A 14,117-nucleotide genomic window follows, 5' to 3' on the forward strand; every position below is an offset into this window, starting at 1 on the left:
GCCGTGCCGCGCCGCGCCGCCCCCCTTCTCCGCTCAACATCACTTCCTCATCCGGGCCCGCCGCTCAGCTCGCGCGGACCGCGCGCCCGGCCCACGCAGCCGTTGTGCCGTTGTTGCTGCCGTGGCCTCGCCCCCGCCAACGGCCGCGCCGCTTCGCCCCGCCCCGCCTCGCCCCGCCCACCGTCCCTCAGTAGGGGCCCCGCCCGCCGTGACCGCCAATCCGAAAGGGGTTGGCCCGGCCCGCTCCTTCTCACGTGACGCGCGCCCCGTGCTGGCCCCTTGACGGCCCCCGGATGCGGAAGTAGCGAGTGGTCGCCCGTAGGTGGGAGGGGGTGGAAATCTCGTCGGGACGGTGCCGCTGAGGTCGGTCGCCGGCGGGAGACGCGGGACCGGGAGGTTAGGGTCCCCGCTGCTCGTTCCGCGGCCGACTGTAAGGGGTGGGGTTGCGCTCGGGCTCTGCCGCAGGAAAGCCGGCCCTGGCGGCGCTGCTACCGGCGGCTGGCTCAGTCCCGCGGCGGCACGGAGCGTTGAGGCGTCCGAGCTCCCTCCGCGCATCCCCCCCCCCCCCCTTTTTTCCCCCCGCCCTTCCCCTGGGGTTGCCGGGGCTCTGGCGCGGGTCGCCGCGCTGCTCGCTCTGCGGTACCGCATCCCCGGAGGGTGGCGGCCCCCGCCGGGCCCCGCCGCTGCCAGACCGCCCCTAGGAGCTGCTCCGGGGGGGGGGGGGGGGAAACTCGGGCCCCTCGCTTTACTCCTCTAACTCATTTTATAGATGTGCAACTGAAGGAACGCAGGCGTTTCCATAGCAGGGTTAGCGAGCGTGAGAGCTGGCTGGGAACGCATCGGGTTTATTCAGTCTCCCCGTTCCCCCCCGTGCGGGGCAGTACGCTGCCGGCCCTGCGTCCCCGCGCCGTCCTCGGTGCGAGTCCTGCCGTCGTACGCTGCAGCCGAGCGTCTGATCCTTCCAGACCCACGTCAATCCCAAGTTCGAAGGTTTTACAGAGTTTGTTTTCACAAACTTCGGATGTGCGGGTTTTTTTCCCACCATGCCTTCATAACTCGGTAATTGAATCGGCTTTCTGAAGAGCGCATCTGCGAGCTTAATACTTGAGTATTGTTGAAAGGCATACTTCTAAGTTCCTCTGAGTTTTCATTTGCTGTAAGAGTACAGTTATGACTAGAAGAGCTTGTATTTTAATTTACTAACGTGGCCATAGCTTTATTCCTACTGATAATTTCCAGTTGAAACGCACTTCTAAAAAGAGTAAATCGTAAAACTAAAGGTCCTCCTTTGAAATATGCTTTATGTTAAATGAAAGTGCCAGGAAGAAAAAAATGATGCAGTTAAAGTAATGCACACCGGTGCCCCCAGTGTTTGCTTGGCCCTGTACCGCTGCCCTCTGCTGGGTACAGCTCTGCTGCGCTGCTGTGAAATCAGTCCGGTTGTGGATCCCAGCATCTTTGGGAGTCGTGGGAAAGACATGTGAAAGAGATGGAATGACAAAATCAGGAGATATAGTTGGCAGCGGGCATAAGTCTGGGTATTTGTTTTAATGCGTTTAACACAAGGTTCAGAGTTTATCCTTGAAATATGAAAGATGTGATTCTAGAGAGTGGTACTAGCTCTCTGACAGGAGGCTGGTAGAAGAGGTCATTACTAAACTTTTAGTCTGACGTTTATTAAACTTTGTAATGTGCCTGCCTTTCAGGGGTGGCGTTCTTGGCTATGGGGTGGTACAACATTCTTTGTTCATGCACAGAGTCTAAAGAATGGTTTTGTAATGACGAGAGATCTGTGTTTGCTTTCATTTCTATATTAGATATGCAAGATGTCTTCAACTGTTTTTACTCAAAGCAGCTGAGAAGAACTGGAATTCAAGATGAGAACCAACAAGGTGTACAAGCTCGTCATACATAAGAAGGGTTTTGGAGGCAGTGGTCAGTATCTCCTGGTTCATAACAGTGAGACTAGCACTCTCTTACTTAACTGAAAGCAATTAACTGATTTATTGATCTTTTTAACAAAACAGTGAAGGTGGAACTTTGATATAACAAGCAGTATTACCAGCCAGAGTTTGGAAAGCTCTTTTTTAAAAGCAAGGTACAGCAGAATGAAACTGCATTTGTCAGAACAGAACGAGATTGCACCCAAAAAATAAAATTGTTTTATTCTACCTCTTCCCCTTTGGTTGCATTGCTTTTCTTTTAAACTTGTATTTCAGTCACCCTAGTACGTGACAGACATGTCAGTGACTTATGACTGTGTGTAGGTGTGTTTCTGTGTACTAAGAACAATGTCATTTATTTGATTGCTCCCTACTTCTAGACTTACAGCATGTTAATGAATCTTGTTAAGATTCTGTAGCTATCTACTTTCCTGCTGGTGTTTCTTATATGAAAAATACAAAATATGATTCTGCCTGCCTAATTGAGGCATGCTCTTTTGCTGAACAAATCTTTTGTGAAAGTTCTGTCATTTGAAAGAGAAGTTTTCCCCACAAGAGCGGCCAGACTGAAGTGGCTGGGTAGGGGCAGTGTCATGTAGTGAATACAATACATTGCTGACATGTTAATCCTGGGCTAGTGTATTTATGTAGAGTAAGCTATTGCATACGAACATGCAAGCATCTGTGTTTGGTATATATCTGTTCACTGCAGTTTTCCTCATTCATTTATGTCTTGTAGATGATGAACTGGTGGTAAATCCTAAAGTATTTCTTCAAATCAAGTTGGGAGATGTTGTGGAAATTGCACATCCCAATGATGAATACAGGTGAATTCTCTTTTTGCTGATATCTATCAGGTGTGGTTAGAGTACTGAAAGGGCATGTTGATGTGCAGCGGCTTCCCAAGCAAGAGGCTCTTAGAGCTGATATACCTTTGCTTCAAGATGCTGCCATGGTTTTTTTTCCTGCCTGAAGAAAAGTAGAGGGGATAACTATAGCAGGAGCTTTTCCTTAAAGTTTATGGAATTGTTTGTGTTTGTTGTTAGTTTGCTGACCTTTCATAGGGCAAGTAGCACCTGAACATAGAATCTACAATGTCTTTATCTTCTTCATCGAGCTGCTTTTACCTGATGAGATTATTCTTCTGTCCTGTAGTATATCTTAGGCAAAATGAAAACTTCCTGGTCAGCTATAAAAATATAAACGTTCTTATATGAAGCTGTTCATCCTGCAGCCTGTATCTGAAAAGTACCAGTGTACTTGTATGAGGTTCTGAGAAGTTCCTGTGTGACATACTTTCCCATTTAGAGTATCATCTTCACCTAAAGAGTAACTTATAATAGGTGTAAAGAACAAGACAGGGTGACAGGCAGGGAGGATGATGTATGAAACTTTCTAGAAAAAATTAATGTTTCTCTTAGCTTATCCCATGCTCCATGTTAGTAAACAGTTTTGAGAGGGTGATTTACCAGAGTAGACTGTTGGTATCTCACCTTGTCTATCTTTTTTCTTTTTCACATGCTAGTCCCCTGCTTCTACAAGTGAAGTCACTTAAGGAAGATTTGCAGAAAGGTAAAACTCTAGACTCATAGTATGCATAGTAAAATCATAGACAAAGATTATGTGATTGGGCTGTACCTGTGATTGACTAATGCGTGTATTTTACCTTTGTAAGAAAATCAATGCTTTGTGTATTTAGGAAAGGAAAGATTATAATTTTATCAGAAGGTGAATAGCCAATTAAAAATCTGCTTTTGATTTAGTAATGTGGGGTATAATTTAAACCAAATTGGCTTTTTAGCCTTAATTTTTTGTTTCTGCATTCTCTGACTAGCTTTGTATCTTTTCTTCTTGCAAGAATTAATTCAGCCTAAACTTTGAGTTTATCTCGCCTGCTTTCATTTTAATGACTCTTGAATTGGGCCGTAGCTGAAGGAAGCTGTTGTCTCTTGCTGAGGCCCTAAGTGTTTAATGACAGTCTCACTGTATTGCTTTTGTATTTGTAAACCACTTGAAACTTTTGGGGGATGTTCACTTCTCTGTTGTCCTTTCTCATTTTTGTGGCAGAAACTATAAGTGTGGATCAGACAGTTGCACAAGTGTTCCGGTTGCGGCCATACCAGGATGTCCATGTGAATGTTGTTGACCCAAAGGTGTGTGGCTTTGCAACTTTTTTCCATCTGTCCCTCACTTAGCTCAAATCAGAGCCATGTGAATTTCCATCTACAGTAGTATTGGAAAAAAAGGCCTTTATTTTTTATTGAAATGTATTTAGCCTTCTTTCCTAAGAAAATGAGGCTTGGGCAATTGAACTGCTTGTTTGTTTGTTATGTGTCTCTTTCTTCTCTCCCTACCATCCCTGCTCTCTTTTTGAAGTCTGTAGACCAGCTTCAACACAGCTTGATAGAAATTTAGAAATTTCAAATGTCTTTAAGTTCCAGAAATTCAGGATAACCAGGCAGAGTAAACAGTAAGTGGCCTAGCCAAAAGAAGAGCCATGTCATGGATTTACATTATTTGACACCAGAGAGGCATATCTTGTAAATGTCCCAGCTATCAAAAGAGCTTCAGTCAGTGCTTACATTCAGCACAAGACAAAAATCTGCAGGAAACAAGGCTTCCGTAATGTCATGAACAATGGAAATAATTTGTTTTACTTGTGCTTCCAATCTGCACTAAGACTTGTAGCACAGATTGTGTCCTTCGGCTTTTTCTGGTCACATTGTGCAGTGTCTTGCAGCTCACAGTAGTTCCAGGTACACCCGCAACTTTGGCAGTTATTCTGATGTGACTTCCCTTTTATCTTGCTTCTGTTAGGAGTATTGACTTGCTTTAGAACGGCCTTCCCTGTAACATTTGGTTCCTACCGGAACAGATTGAAGGGTGCTACTTAGAAACAACCAGTAAAATCTAAGCACTATTTTTCTCCTGTTTCCCAGGAGGTGACCTTGGACTTGGTGGAGCTGACTTTTAAAGATCAGTATATTGGGCGTGGGGATATGTGGCGACTGAAGAAAAGTTTGGTAAGGCCTCTGCTGTCCTCATGTGTAGGATGGAGATTACCTGCCTTTTTCTTTGCTTGCTGTAAAAGAAAATAAGTGTTTTACAAAATACAGAAAACTGAGGACAAGACCACTATCAGCAGCTCCTGAGGAACTTATGCTGTAAATGGTACATCAGGATACCATTTTCTAAATGGATGTAAATGTGTTGCAGAAAAAATTAATCCCATCATTTCCTACTCCATTGCCATAATGTTAATTACTGCCTTGGGCACTGAAAATGCTGTTGAGAGGTTTTTTTTTCTTATGTTCCGAATTTTAATGATTTACTACATTTGGTAGGAATTGAATCCAAATATTTTTCAAGTAGAAGTATGCTAAAGTATCTCCTCTCCAATAGCACTGCTTAATAAGCAACTATTAGAATATTTTGTTTCTCTATCTCTGAAGTGCAGTCTTTGGCTCTTCTAAGCACAGTGAATTAGGCAAGTGAACCCAATAAAAGTTCATATGTGTTAAAAACTATTTTCTGTTGTCTGTTGCAGAGGTTCTGTAGGCTGAGATAGTAGTAGTAAATATGCCAAGTGGTTTTCATGATTTTATGGCAGAAGTCAGGTGTTTGAGCTTGAATGTTTTTTTTGTGTAAATTGGTCTGCTCACTCTGAGCCTACTGTTCTTTTAACACCTGTAACTATTCTTTCTTAGGTCAGCACATGTGCATATGTCACCCAAAAAGTTGAATTTGCAGGTATCAGGTCAGTGCCTCCTCTGAGGGCTTACTGTTACTTATGACTTTAGATTAATGGGTCCAGAGTATCCAACTGGAGTATCTACTCTGAAAAATTCTTCATGTTTTATTGTTCTCTTACTCTTATACAGATGTCTGTCTGCACCATGAGGTGGGGGAAGGTTTCTATCTGATTTGGGGTGGAAGAAACTAATAGTAGGACGGCCAGCCACACTTGCCTCTGATGAATGCCAAATAATTTTCCTTTTACCTCTTATAATATTTTGCCCCTTCCTAAGATGTATTAATAGCTCAGATGAGTGTTACTTCAGTTACTGTTGAGATGACAAAGGGACAAGGAACTGTGCAGATGCAGATGGAAATGGCTGTTTGGCATCTTTTGGATTAAAGATCAGGTTTTAACCAAATAAACTTTTACTCTGTCTTGAAGTCATCCTTGAATGCAGATTTTGGTACATCCCTTATTTGCTCAAATACTGATTCTCTAATCCTCATATTCACTCTGGTTAGCAAATTTTCTGCACTCCTTTTCTTCCAGGGCGCAGGCAGGTGAACTGTGGGTAAAGAGTGAGAAAGTCACTTGTGGATACATCAGTGAGGACACTCGGGTAAGATTTCAGGGAGCAGAGGAAAGGAAGTTCTTTCACTTCGTTTCCTTGTTGGGTTTCTTGTAATTCTCTCTTGCTTGCAGATTTGTATGGATCATTTGAATTGGATGTATTGTAAGGTGAAGAATGGCAATAAATTCAGGAGAATGAATGATTAGTAAAGTTTAACTCTTCTGTGCTGGCAGCACTAGGAATTACTCAGGCTGTTGAACTGCCAGCTTGTTAGAGGGTAAATTCCGTATGATGCAGTGGGCACAGTAATAAAAGTTGCTCTGTAGTTAACTTCTGCATTTGGCCCTTTTAGTGAATGTACCTTGTTTTAAATAAGATCTTTCATTCCTTTGCAGGTAGTCTTCCGCTCCACTTCTGCCATGGTTTATATTTTTATCCAGATGAGCTGTGAAATGTGGGATTTTGATATTTATGGTATGTAGGTAACTGACCTCCCTGATTGTGAATGTGGATGGCAGCAGCTATCCTTTCTGCCCCTACTGGAAAACTGCCACAACTATTTATTTCTGCCACTACTAGGAAGCTAAAATATCCTGCCTTTGGCCTATGCAGTGCTCCGAGGTGCACTATGGTGCATTATTAGATCCTTATTTGCTTTTATGTCACCTGGGTATTCCATAATTTTCCTGTCCCTACTGTAGGGCCTGGGTACTGTTAGCTCAGTGACAAAATCAAGTGGGACAACTGACTATGAACCTTGGAAAGGTTTTCTGTGGATATGAACATGTTTGGTGGTGAGGGCAGGTGAATACCTGTGTGAATCCTGAAACCAGAAATGTATGGAAGTCCTGTGCAAAGAGGACCTTGATGTTTTAGATTTCTCTTGACTTTGGCTTAGCGAGGAAGCAAAAACCCTGCCTTAGCCCTTGTAGAGTCAACTAGAAGTATTAAAACTGTAGGCATTAAGAATGAGTCACTTATCTGTGTCACTGTCCTATCTTTTTTTCCTTTTTTTCTGGCTTAATCCTTTAGCAAACCTCTTACCACTTCCTTTGACCATGTGTTTGGGCATATGCAACTGGGCAACTATTCAAAACTGAGCAGGGAATCAGTTGTGCATACTATGCCTAAAAGATAGTACAGATGCTTTCCCAGCGTGCTGCGTATGTGTTGGAAAAATGAATTTAAAGGTCAGATGCTTTTGACGTTAAGAGTCTTGTTTACATCCTCTGAAACATAGTCATGCTTTTTAATCTTTTTATCATCTTTGCTTTAGTGATCTTAGCATTCCTTATGCATACAGCTGCTCTGATTCTAATAAAAATAATTGTCCTACAATTTCAGGGTTAAATATACCCCATAGCTGAAGTAACTGCTGTTATTTGATGCTTTGGAGATGTTTACTTTGCAGGGGACCTATACTTTGAGAAAGCTGTGAACGGTTTCCTTGCTGACCTCTTCACAAAATGGAAGGTAAATAGGTGATTGAATTCATCCTGTTCTGAAAGAACAAGTCAATGCCATCTTAATGAGCCCACTGATATGCCAGTTTGAGGAAGACCCAGCTTGTGTCAGGCAGTGCTAAGATTTACAGGACTATGAGAGGTGGCTCCTGGGCATCAAAAGAGTGGTTACTGCAGGTCTGCATTAGATCATACATGTGCCGAGTGACCCCAGTACTGATCTGTTGTATATGCTGTGTTTGTATCATGCAATTTGTTTGTGTGGAGGCTTTGACTGCACTAAAGTCACTAAATGTGTGATATAGTTGTTTGTGCTTGTGCGGTAATGCGCAAGTCTGGTTGACACAATTTTATTTGTTCTGGGACTTGGTTCCGAATATTTCCCTGGTACAGTGTGTATGTAATCTGTTTAGTGCTGCAGTCTTGTAGCATGAGGGGTTCCAGGTTGTAGCATGTGGGCCACTGATGATGTGCAGTGTTCTTGAAAGCGAATTGCTTCAAAAACAAAGCCTTACTACCTCTTACAGTGAACAACCCAGAGCTGTCTCCTAGCTCAGAGCCAGGTTAACTGCTGTTAGCAGTCCTGCAGCAGACTTCCACTGACTTGAGAGAACCATATCAGTACTCAAAAAAAGGCATATATAAATTCTGCAACCTCAGTTGAAAGAACAGCTAGACAAGGCAAAAGAGTCTGAAATCCTAAATGTGTAACATCTATGCATAGTGCAGCTCATGATGGTCCTGAATGTTAAGGAGAGCAGGAGCGTGCCCAACAGATTTGTCTCATTTTCATTGTGCTTTTCGTTCCTTGGAGAGTTATTGGGAGCCCTGCGTGAGATGTCTGTAAAATGCGTGTTTCACTTTTAGTACTACTATAAAATGTTGAATATGGACCTGAGTGATGCCAGGGCTCATGGGGTTTTTCAAGCTTTTCCTTTCGAGGGGATGGTCAGTGGGCTCTTTACAGCCTAATTCCATTGCATGCATTAGCACTGTAACTGTTTAGTGAAGTTTTAATATCTCTGGAATTGTTAGGGGCATCTCTCTAAACAGAAGCAAATAAGAATATCAAATTGCCATGAGTATGTATAAACAAATTAAGTCAACTATTTTTTTAAACAAAAATGTTTTATCATGGCAACTACAGAGAAGAGTTTCTTTAGAGACTGGTGGAGAGTGCTCCTGTTAAATGTGATATAGCCTAGAAGCACAGAATCTACAGGACAGACTTTTATGTTATTTCATAGAGGCACATGCAGCACTCATGGAGGTATATTGATACAGCAGTCTGCCTTTTTCTGGTTACCTTTGGCCCTAGGTGTGAGGGGAAGCAGGGTGTTACCGTATGTGTATATACACAGTTTTCTACTGAATGTGACCCTTAAGGTTTTCTTTTTTTCATCTGCTTTTCCTGGACAGGAGAAGAATTGCAGCCATGAAGTGACAGTGGTTCTATTTTCTAGAACATTTTATGAAGCAAAATCTATAGGTATGTAAATTCTGTATTTTCATGTTTCTGTTTTTAAACCCATCTCCTTCTCTCTTTAAAGTTGGTTACAGGTTGCCAGTGACTTTTTTCCCTTTTTGGTGTTTTTTTAATGCCCTTGTCCAGGATATTCCCTACCAAGCACAGTGGATACACAGCCATTCTTATGAAAGTACTGCAATGAAAACCTTATGTAGAAGAATATATGGCAAATTTTCCTCATCATACTCAAGCTGTCATATTGGTTTAAAAGCAATTTTAATATTGTGTAGGAGATCTGATATTTCTCAAAGTGGTTTTGTTGTTTGTTTGTTGTTTTTTTTAATGGAAATAATAGCTTCTTACTAGAAAAGATGAGTCATTTCTATACAAAAGCATGGGATAATACGTGCTTTTGCTTCTGTTTCAGACGAGTTTCCTGAATCACATCGTACGTCAATTCGGCAGGATCATGAGGGAAGATTTTATGAAGATTTTTACAAGTATGTCTTCCTCCCAGTTCTTTTACCTCTTGTCCTACAGTATATGTGCAACCCATGTGGAGAATATCATGTTAGTAACTGTAGGACCTTGCAAAGAATTAAGACAGTGAAAAACATCTATGTCTGAAATTGGCAGCAAATTGATGAGCAGTCCCCATTCCATCAGTGAGTCCACACCCATATTTGCTAAGTCAGTCTTCCGTGTGCATGTGAATATTGTGTTGTCTGTGCTCTACTGGAATTGTCAGTAAACTTAAAAGTTCTGTAGTGTTGGGAGTGTTTTTGCATAAGGCTTAGCTATTTTTCAGATCTTTACATTCTTGAGTAGTTGAAGAACAGATGGTGCCATTGCTGAAACCAGAAGTGTTTGCAGTTAGGTACTGGAGCTGTTTGGCTGATGGTCACAACAGATGAAGCTGTTGAAGCTGTCATGTGATTCTAAACTTGGACTGGGTAGCAATCCTACTGCTTTGCAGAACAGTGCTGCTAGTTGATACATGAAGTTGATCACCCATTTAGAAGTGAGAAATTATTCTGGCTGGGCATGTGCCCAGCTTTGTGTGTACATCTACACCTTAGTGATTGCTACAAGTATGCAGTAATTCTAATGTGCTGCCTAGCAGAAGGAAGAGACACTCGCCTTTTTGTGCATTCCTTTTTCTATAGTTTGTTCATTCCTTCTCGCTTCCTCTTCATAGCTTTCTTTCATGATCCTCATTAAGTTGTGCTCTTTGTAGAGTTGTAGTTCAGAATGAGAGACGAGAAGAGTGGACCTCATTGCTTGTGACCATTAAAAAGCTTTTCATCCAGTATCCTGTGTTAGTACGACTAGAGCAAGCAGGTACAAGAATCCTCCTTTCCCATGCTTTTACCCTTTTCTCTCTCTTTTTTTTTTTTTTTTTTTAAAAAAGTTGTCTCTAAACTCTCTGGTTTCAGTTGGAGTCTGGTATTGTACTACTTAGTGCTCTCCTGACTTGGCTATTTTGCTTGGGTCTTTCTGTGAGATACACCAATACCAATTTTGCCTGTAATTTGTTGGAGTGATGGGATTTACTACAAATGCAGTTTTATTTTGGTTTGGGGGTTTTGTTTGTTTGCTTTGTTTTGTTTTTGTTTTTTTTTTTTAAAGCTAGTCTATACAGAGGTGATAATTTTTTTCTTTTTTTCCTTCTGAACACCTGTCCAGAGGGCTTCCCTCCAGGTTACAATTCTACCTCAGCACAAGGGAACTACCTGGAGGCCATAAATCTTTCGTTCAATGGTAAGTTATGAACAATGGGTAAAAATACACAGGGGAAGCTTTAAATACACAGCTTTAAAGCAGCTGCCAATAAATGGGTGTTGACTTCTGTTGCCTGTTCCTTAACACTGTGAAGAGGAGGGGAATATTAAGTGGTTTAGTTATCATTTTCAGCCTCAAAAGAATTGGCTTGTGTGTCTCTGGAAGACCAGTGGCTCTCAAATAACTGAGTATTGGGTATTTCAGGCTTCAGGAACCATTTACAGGGCCTTCTCAGGATGAAACTTTTTCTTCCAGCTGTGTATTTGTATGAGAACCTCTTGGTGTACAAGTTGAAACTTTAAATTATGGAAGCATTTCAAAATCAGGTTAGATCAAACATGATTTAGGTGAACCTGATCCATCTTTTTTTAGCAGGGAGATGGATTTGATGGGCTGGAAGGGCTCTCCAAAGATATACTTTTTGTGATTCTGTACATCAGATGTTGTTCAGTCACCTTAACGGCTTCCATGAGAGGGAGCACAGGATGTTATTTAAATGATTAGTAAAGGACTTTACCTTGTTGGGGTTTTTTGGGGTTTGTTGGTTTTGGGGTTTTTTCTGAGATGTTATAAAGGAAACACTAAGAATGTGAGAAAAAATATTCCTTTTTATGTATCTGGTTCCCATCTTCTCTTCTGCCCTAACTTCTCTCTCTCCTGTAGCTTTATTAACATTTATCGGTTGGACAAGGCTATATACAAGCCCTCTCATGCTTGCATGTGCTTTGTGGAAGCTTGTTTAATGCCACTGTTAACAGCTACCTCCTTTGCTCTGAAAAAACCCCGACCATCCAGCATCTTTTTTCTTTTAAAGTATTCCCTAATTCTTTCTCTTAGTGTTTGACAAGCATTACATAAACCGGAACTTTGATCGGACTGGCCAGATGTCTGTGGTTATCACACCAGGTGTGGGTGTATTTGAAGTTGATCGACTCCTTATGATTCTAACCAAACAGCGGATGATAGACAATGGTAAATAACTAGTGATACTGTGTAATCTTTATGAAGGCAAACAGATATATTTGGAAAAGCTCTAGCCTTTCCTTGCTATGAAAAAGTATCTGTTGTAACTTGTGTACTCTGGGAAGAGGGGTTACAGTTGGGAGACTTGTGTCTGCACTTCATATTGAAATGGGCAGATTTTTGGAGACCTTAGGAGGCATTTAATTTCTTTTGTTTGTGATACAGAACTTCATCTGTCCATGCAGACCTTTCCCTTAAAGGATAATCTTGCATGACTTGCATTTGTTTAGAGGAAACATTTCTTACATTCCCACTGGCACTGTTGGTTTGTAACCATACCACGGGACTGTTAACTACCATTTTCAATATAATTACATCTTAAAATCTGGTATGAATACAAGTTGGGCCTTCAGCTCAAGTTGATGATCTGTTTTGGCTTAGTATATCAGTCCTGCTTGGTACATAGCTGAACTCTACTGTTCTTTGTTTACAGGGATAGGTGTGGACTTGGTGTGCATGGGAGAACAACCACTGCATGCTGTACCACTCTTTAAGGTAATGCATGCTTCTTTTCCCTTCTCTCTACTCCTACTAGAAATGTTACTGATTTTGTGACTAGCTAGACACAACTAGTTGCTATGCTTCTGAATTACTCTTACAGCTCCATAATCGCTGTGGACCTGGTGACTCCAGATTGGGTGATGACTACAATATTCCACACTGGATAAACCATAGGTAGGTGAACTCTATCAGCCTTTGCTAAACACTTCTGCTTTATAATCTGTTGAATTCTATTCTTTCATTGTTTATTTCCTCTGCTCTCCTTGTGAAGCAAAGACATATATTACAATAGTCTTGCAGGATTAGGAATGTTCTTGCAGAACTCTGGGCATTAATGCAACATGTCAGATATGATAGGCAATTTGCAGAGGAAAAGGTCTTGATCTTAAGTTCTCTCTCCAGCTAACTTAGTTCTAGCCTTTAGCTGTGCTGGAAGGAAGTCAGGAAGCTAAACAAAAAATACAATCACTTCAACTAGATTGGTTTTTAGTAAAATCAAATACATCTCAAATGGAGAGTTACAGGTAGAGAAAATGTGGATAATATGGATAAATGGTGGAACAGTTGCAGGAAACACTGAGGTGTTACACTGCTTCACTCTAAGACGTGATAGATTTCCTTTCTGCTTTCTGGTAAACGTTCTGTGCCGTAATACTATCTCTTCTTTCCCTACACACAGAGATCAGGGGTCAGGATGAAAACTACCACTTCCTCTTCAGTTCTTGTTCTGGTGTAGGGTTATTTTTTTCTCTCTTTTAATACCTCTTTCTATCTGCATGCATTAACTGACTGTCCTGACCAATTAACGTTTATGGGTTTCTTATACCCAGTATTTTTGAGTGGCTGGAAGGCATCTGGTCTTTGCCATAGATGAAAAAGGTGTTTGAAGGCTTACAATAAGGCAGGATTTAAAAGATTCAGATAACAAGAAACGGATCTTAATGACTAAATTATTTCAAATGGGAGGAGGTCTGTAGTTTTCAAGTAGCTGATGGGAGTCATTATTGTCATGTAAATTAGGGAGAGAGTCATGTAAACTGCACAGTATGTATAGACAGTGAAAGTGCATACCTTTCTGTAGAAAGAAGAAGTGAATGGGGGAATGCAGATGTAACCATATTAAGAGGTCCAGACTGAGGCTGTATGGAAATCAAACGCTGGTCTTTAAGGAAAGAGTAGCTTCTCTCAAGTTAATAATTTGTCGGTGTTTTCCATATGTCATCTTATGCAGAGGAATGTATCCCCTTTTCTCCATCTAAGCTCAAATTCACAGGCTGTTTGCTGTGGAGCTAACCAACTATGTTCAATTCTTAGAAGACAGCTGAGCCACCCTGTTTTTCCTTTCAGTTTCTACACATCCAAAAGCCAGCTCCTGTGTAATAGTTTCACTCCACGGATCAAGCTGGCAGGAAGGAAGGTAGGTATCTTTCTGATTTATCTTGTCAGATAGCTTTTCTCAGCCAAGCATCAGAATCTTTCTAGCAAGTATTCAAACAGCTGTAACCAAGTGTCTGTGTTAAGAGACAGTGAAAGCAAAGCTGTAATAATTGTTGTAGGGATTGTGAATGAGGGTCTAGTTTGTAGGTCTTTCCTTTCTAGGATGAAACCAGGTGAGAAATGTTCTAGC

General features: G+C 41.5%; 1 protein-coding gene across 3 annotated transcripts in view; it reads left to right on the top strand.

Moving 5' to 3' along the window:
- The first annotated feature begins 279 nt into the window (after positions 1–279).
- The window catches only part of DEPDC5 (DEP domain containing 5), a 48,320-nt gene continuing 34,482 nt past the window's right edge, over positions 280–14,117 (top strand). For all 3 annotated transcript variants that reach the window (XM_010575034.1, XM_010575050.1, XM_010575042.1), the window contains exons 1-19: positions 280–396; positions 804–990; positions 1,818–1,935; positions 2,683–2,770; positions 3,469–3,515; positions 4,011–4,096; positions 4,883–4,966; positions 5,651–5,700; positions 6,232–6,301; positions 6,649–6,727; positions 7,665–7,726; positions 9,136–9,205; positions 9,612–9,684; positions 10,422–10,525; positions 10,871–10,945; positions 11,804–11,938; positions 12,423–12,484; positions 12,591–12,664; positions 13,838–13,907. In XM_010575034.1, the coding sequence (XP_010573336.1) occupies positions 1,878–1,935; positions 2,683–2,770; positions 3,469–3,515; positions 4,011–4,096; positions 4,883–4,966; positions 5,651–5,700; positions 6,232–6,301; positions 6,649–6,727; positions 7,665–7,726; positions 9,136–9,205; positions 9,612–9,684; positions 10,422–10,525; positions 10,871–10,945; positions 11,804–11,938; positions 12,423–12,484; positions 12,591–12,664; positions 13,838–13,907 (1,287 nt within the window). In that variant the 5' untranslated portion in view covers positions 280–396; positions 804–990; positions 1,818–1,877. The remainder of the gene's footprint in view (positions 397–803; positions 991–1,817; positions 1,936–2,682; positions 2,771–3,468; positions 3,516–4,010; positions 4,097–4,882; positions 4,967–5,650; positions 5,701–6,231; positions 6,302–6,648; positions 6,728–7,664; positions 7,727–9,135; positions 9,206–9,611; positions 9,685–10,421; positions 10,526–10,870; positions 10,946–11,803; positions 11,939–12,422; positions 12,485–12,590; positions 12,665–13,837; positions 13,908–14,117) is intronic.

This window comes from Haliaeetus leucocephalus, unplaced genomic scaffold (genome assembly GCF_000737465.1).
Source record: "Haliaeetus leucocephalus isolate CR32 unplaced genomic scaffold, Haliaeetus_leucocephalus-4.0 Scaffold13, whole genome shotgun sequence".
In the NCBI taxonomy this organism is placed as follows: domain Eukaryota; kingdom Metazoa; phylum Chordata; class Aves; order Accipitriformes; family Accipitridae; genus Haliaeetus; species Haliaeetus leucocephalus.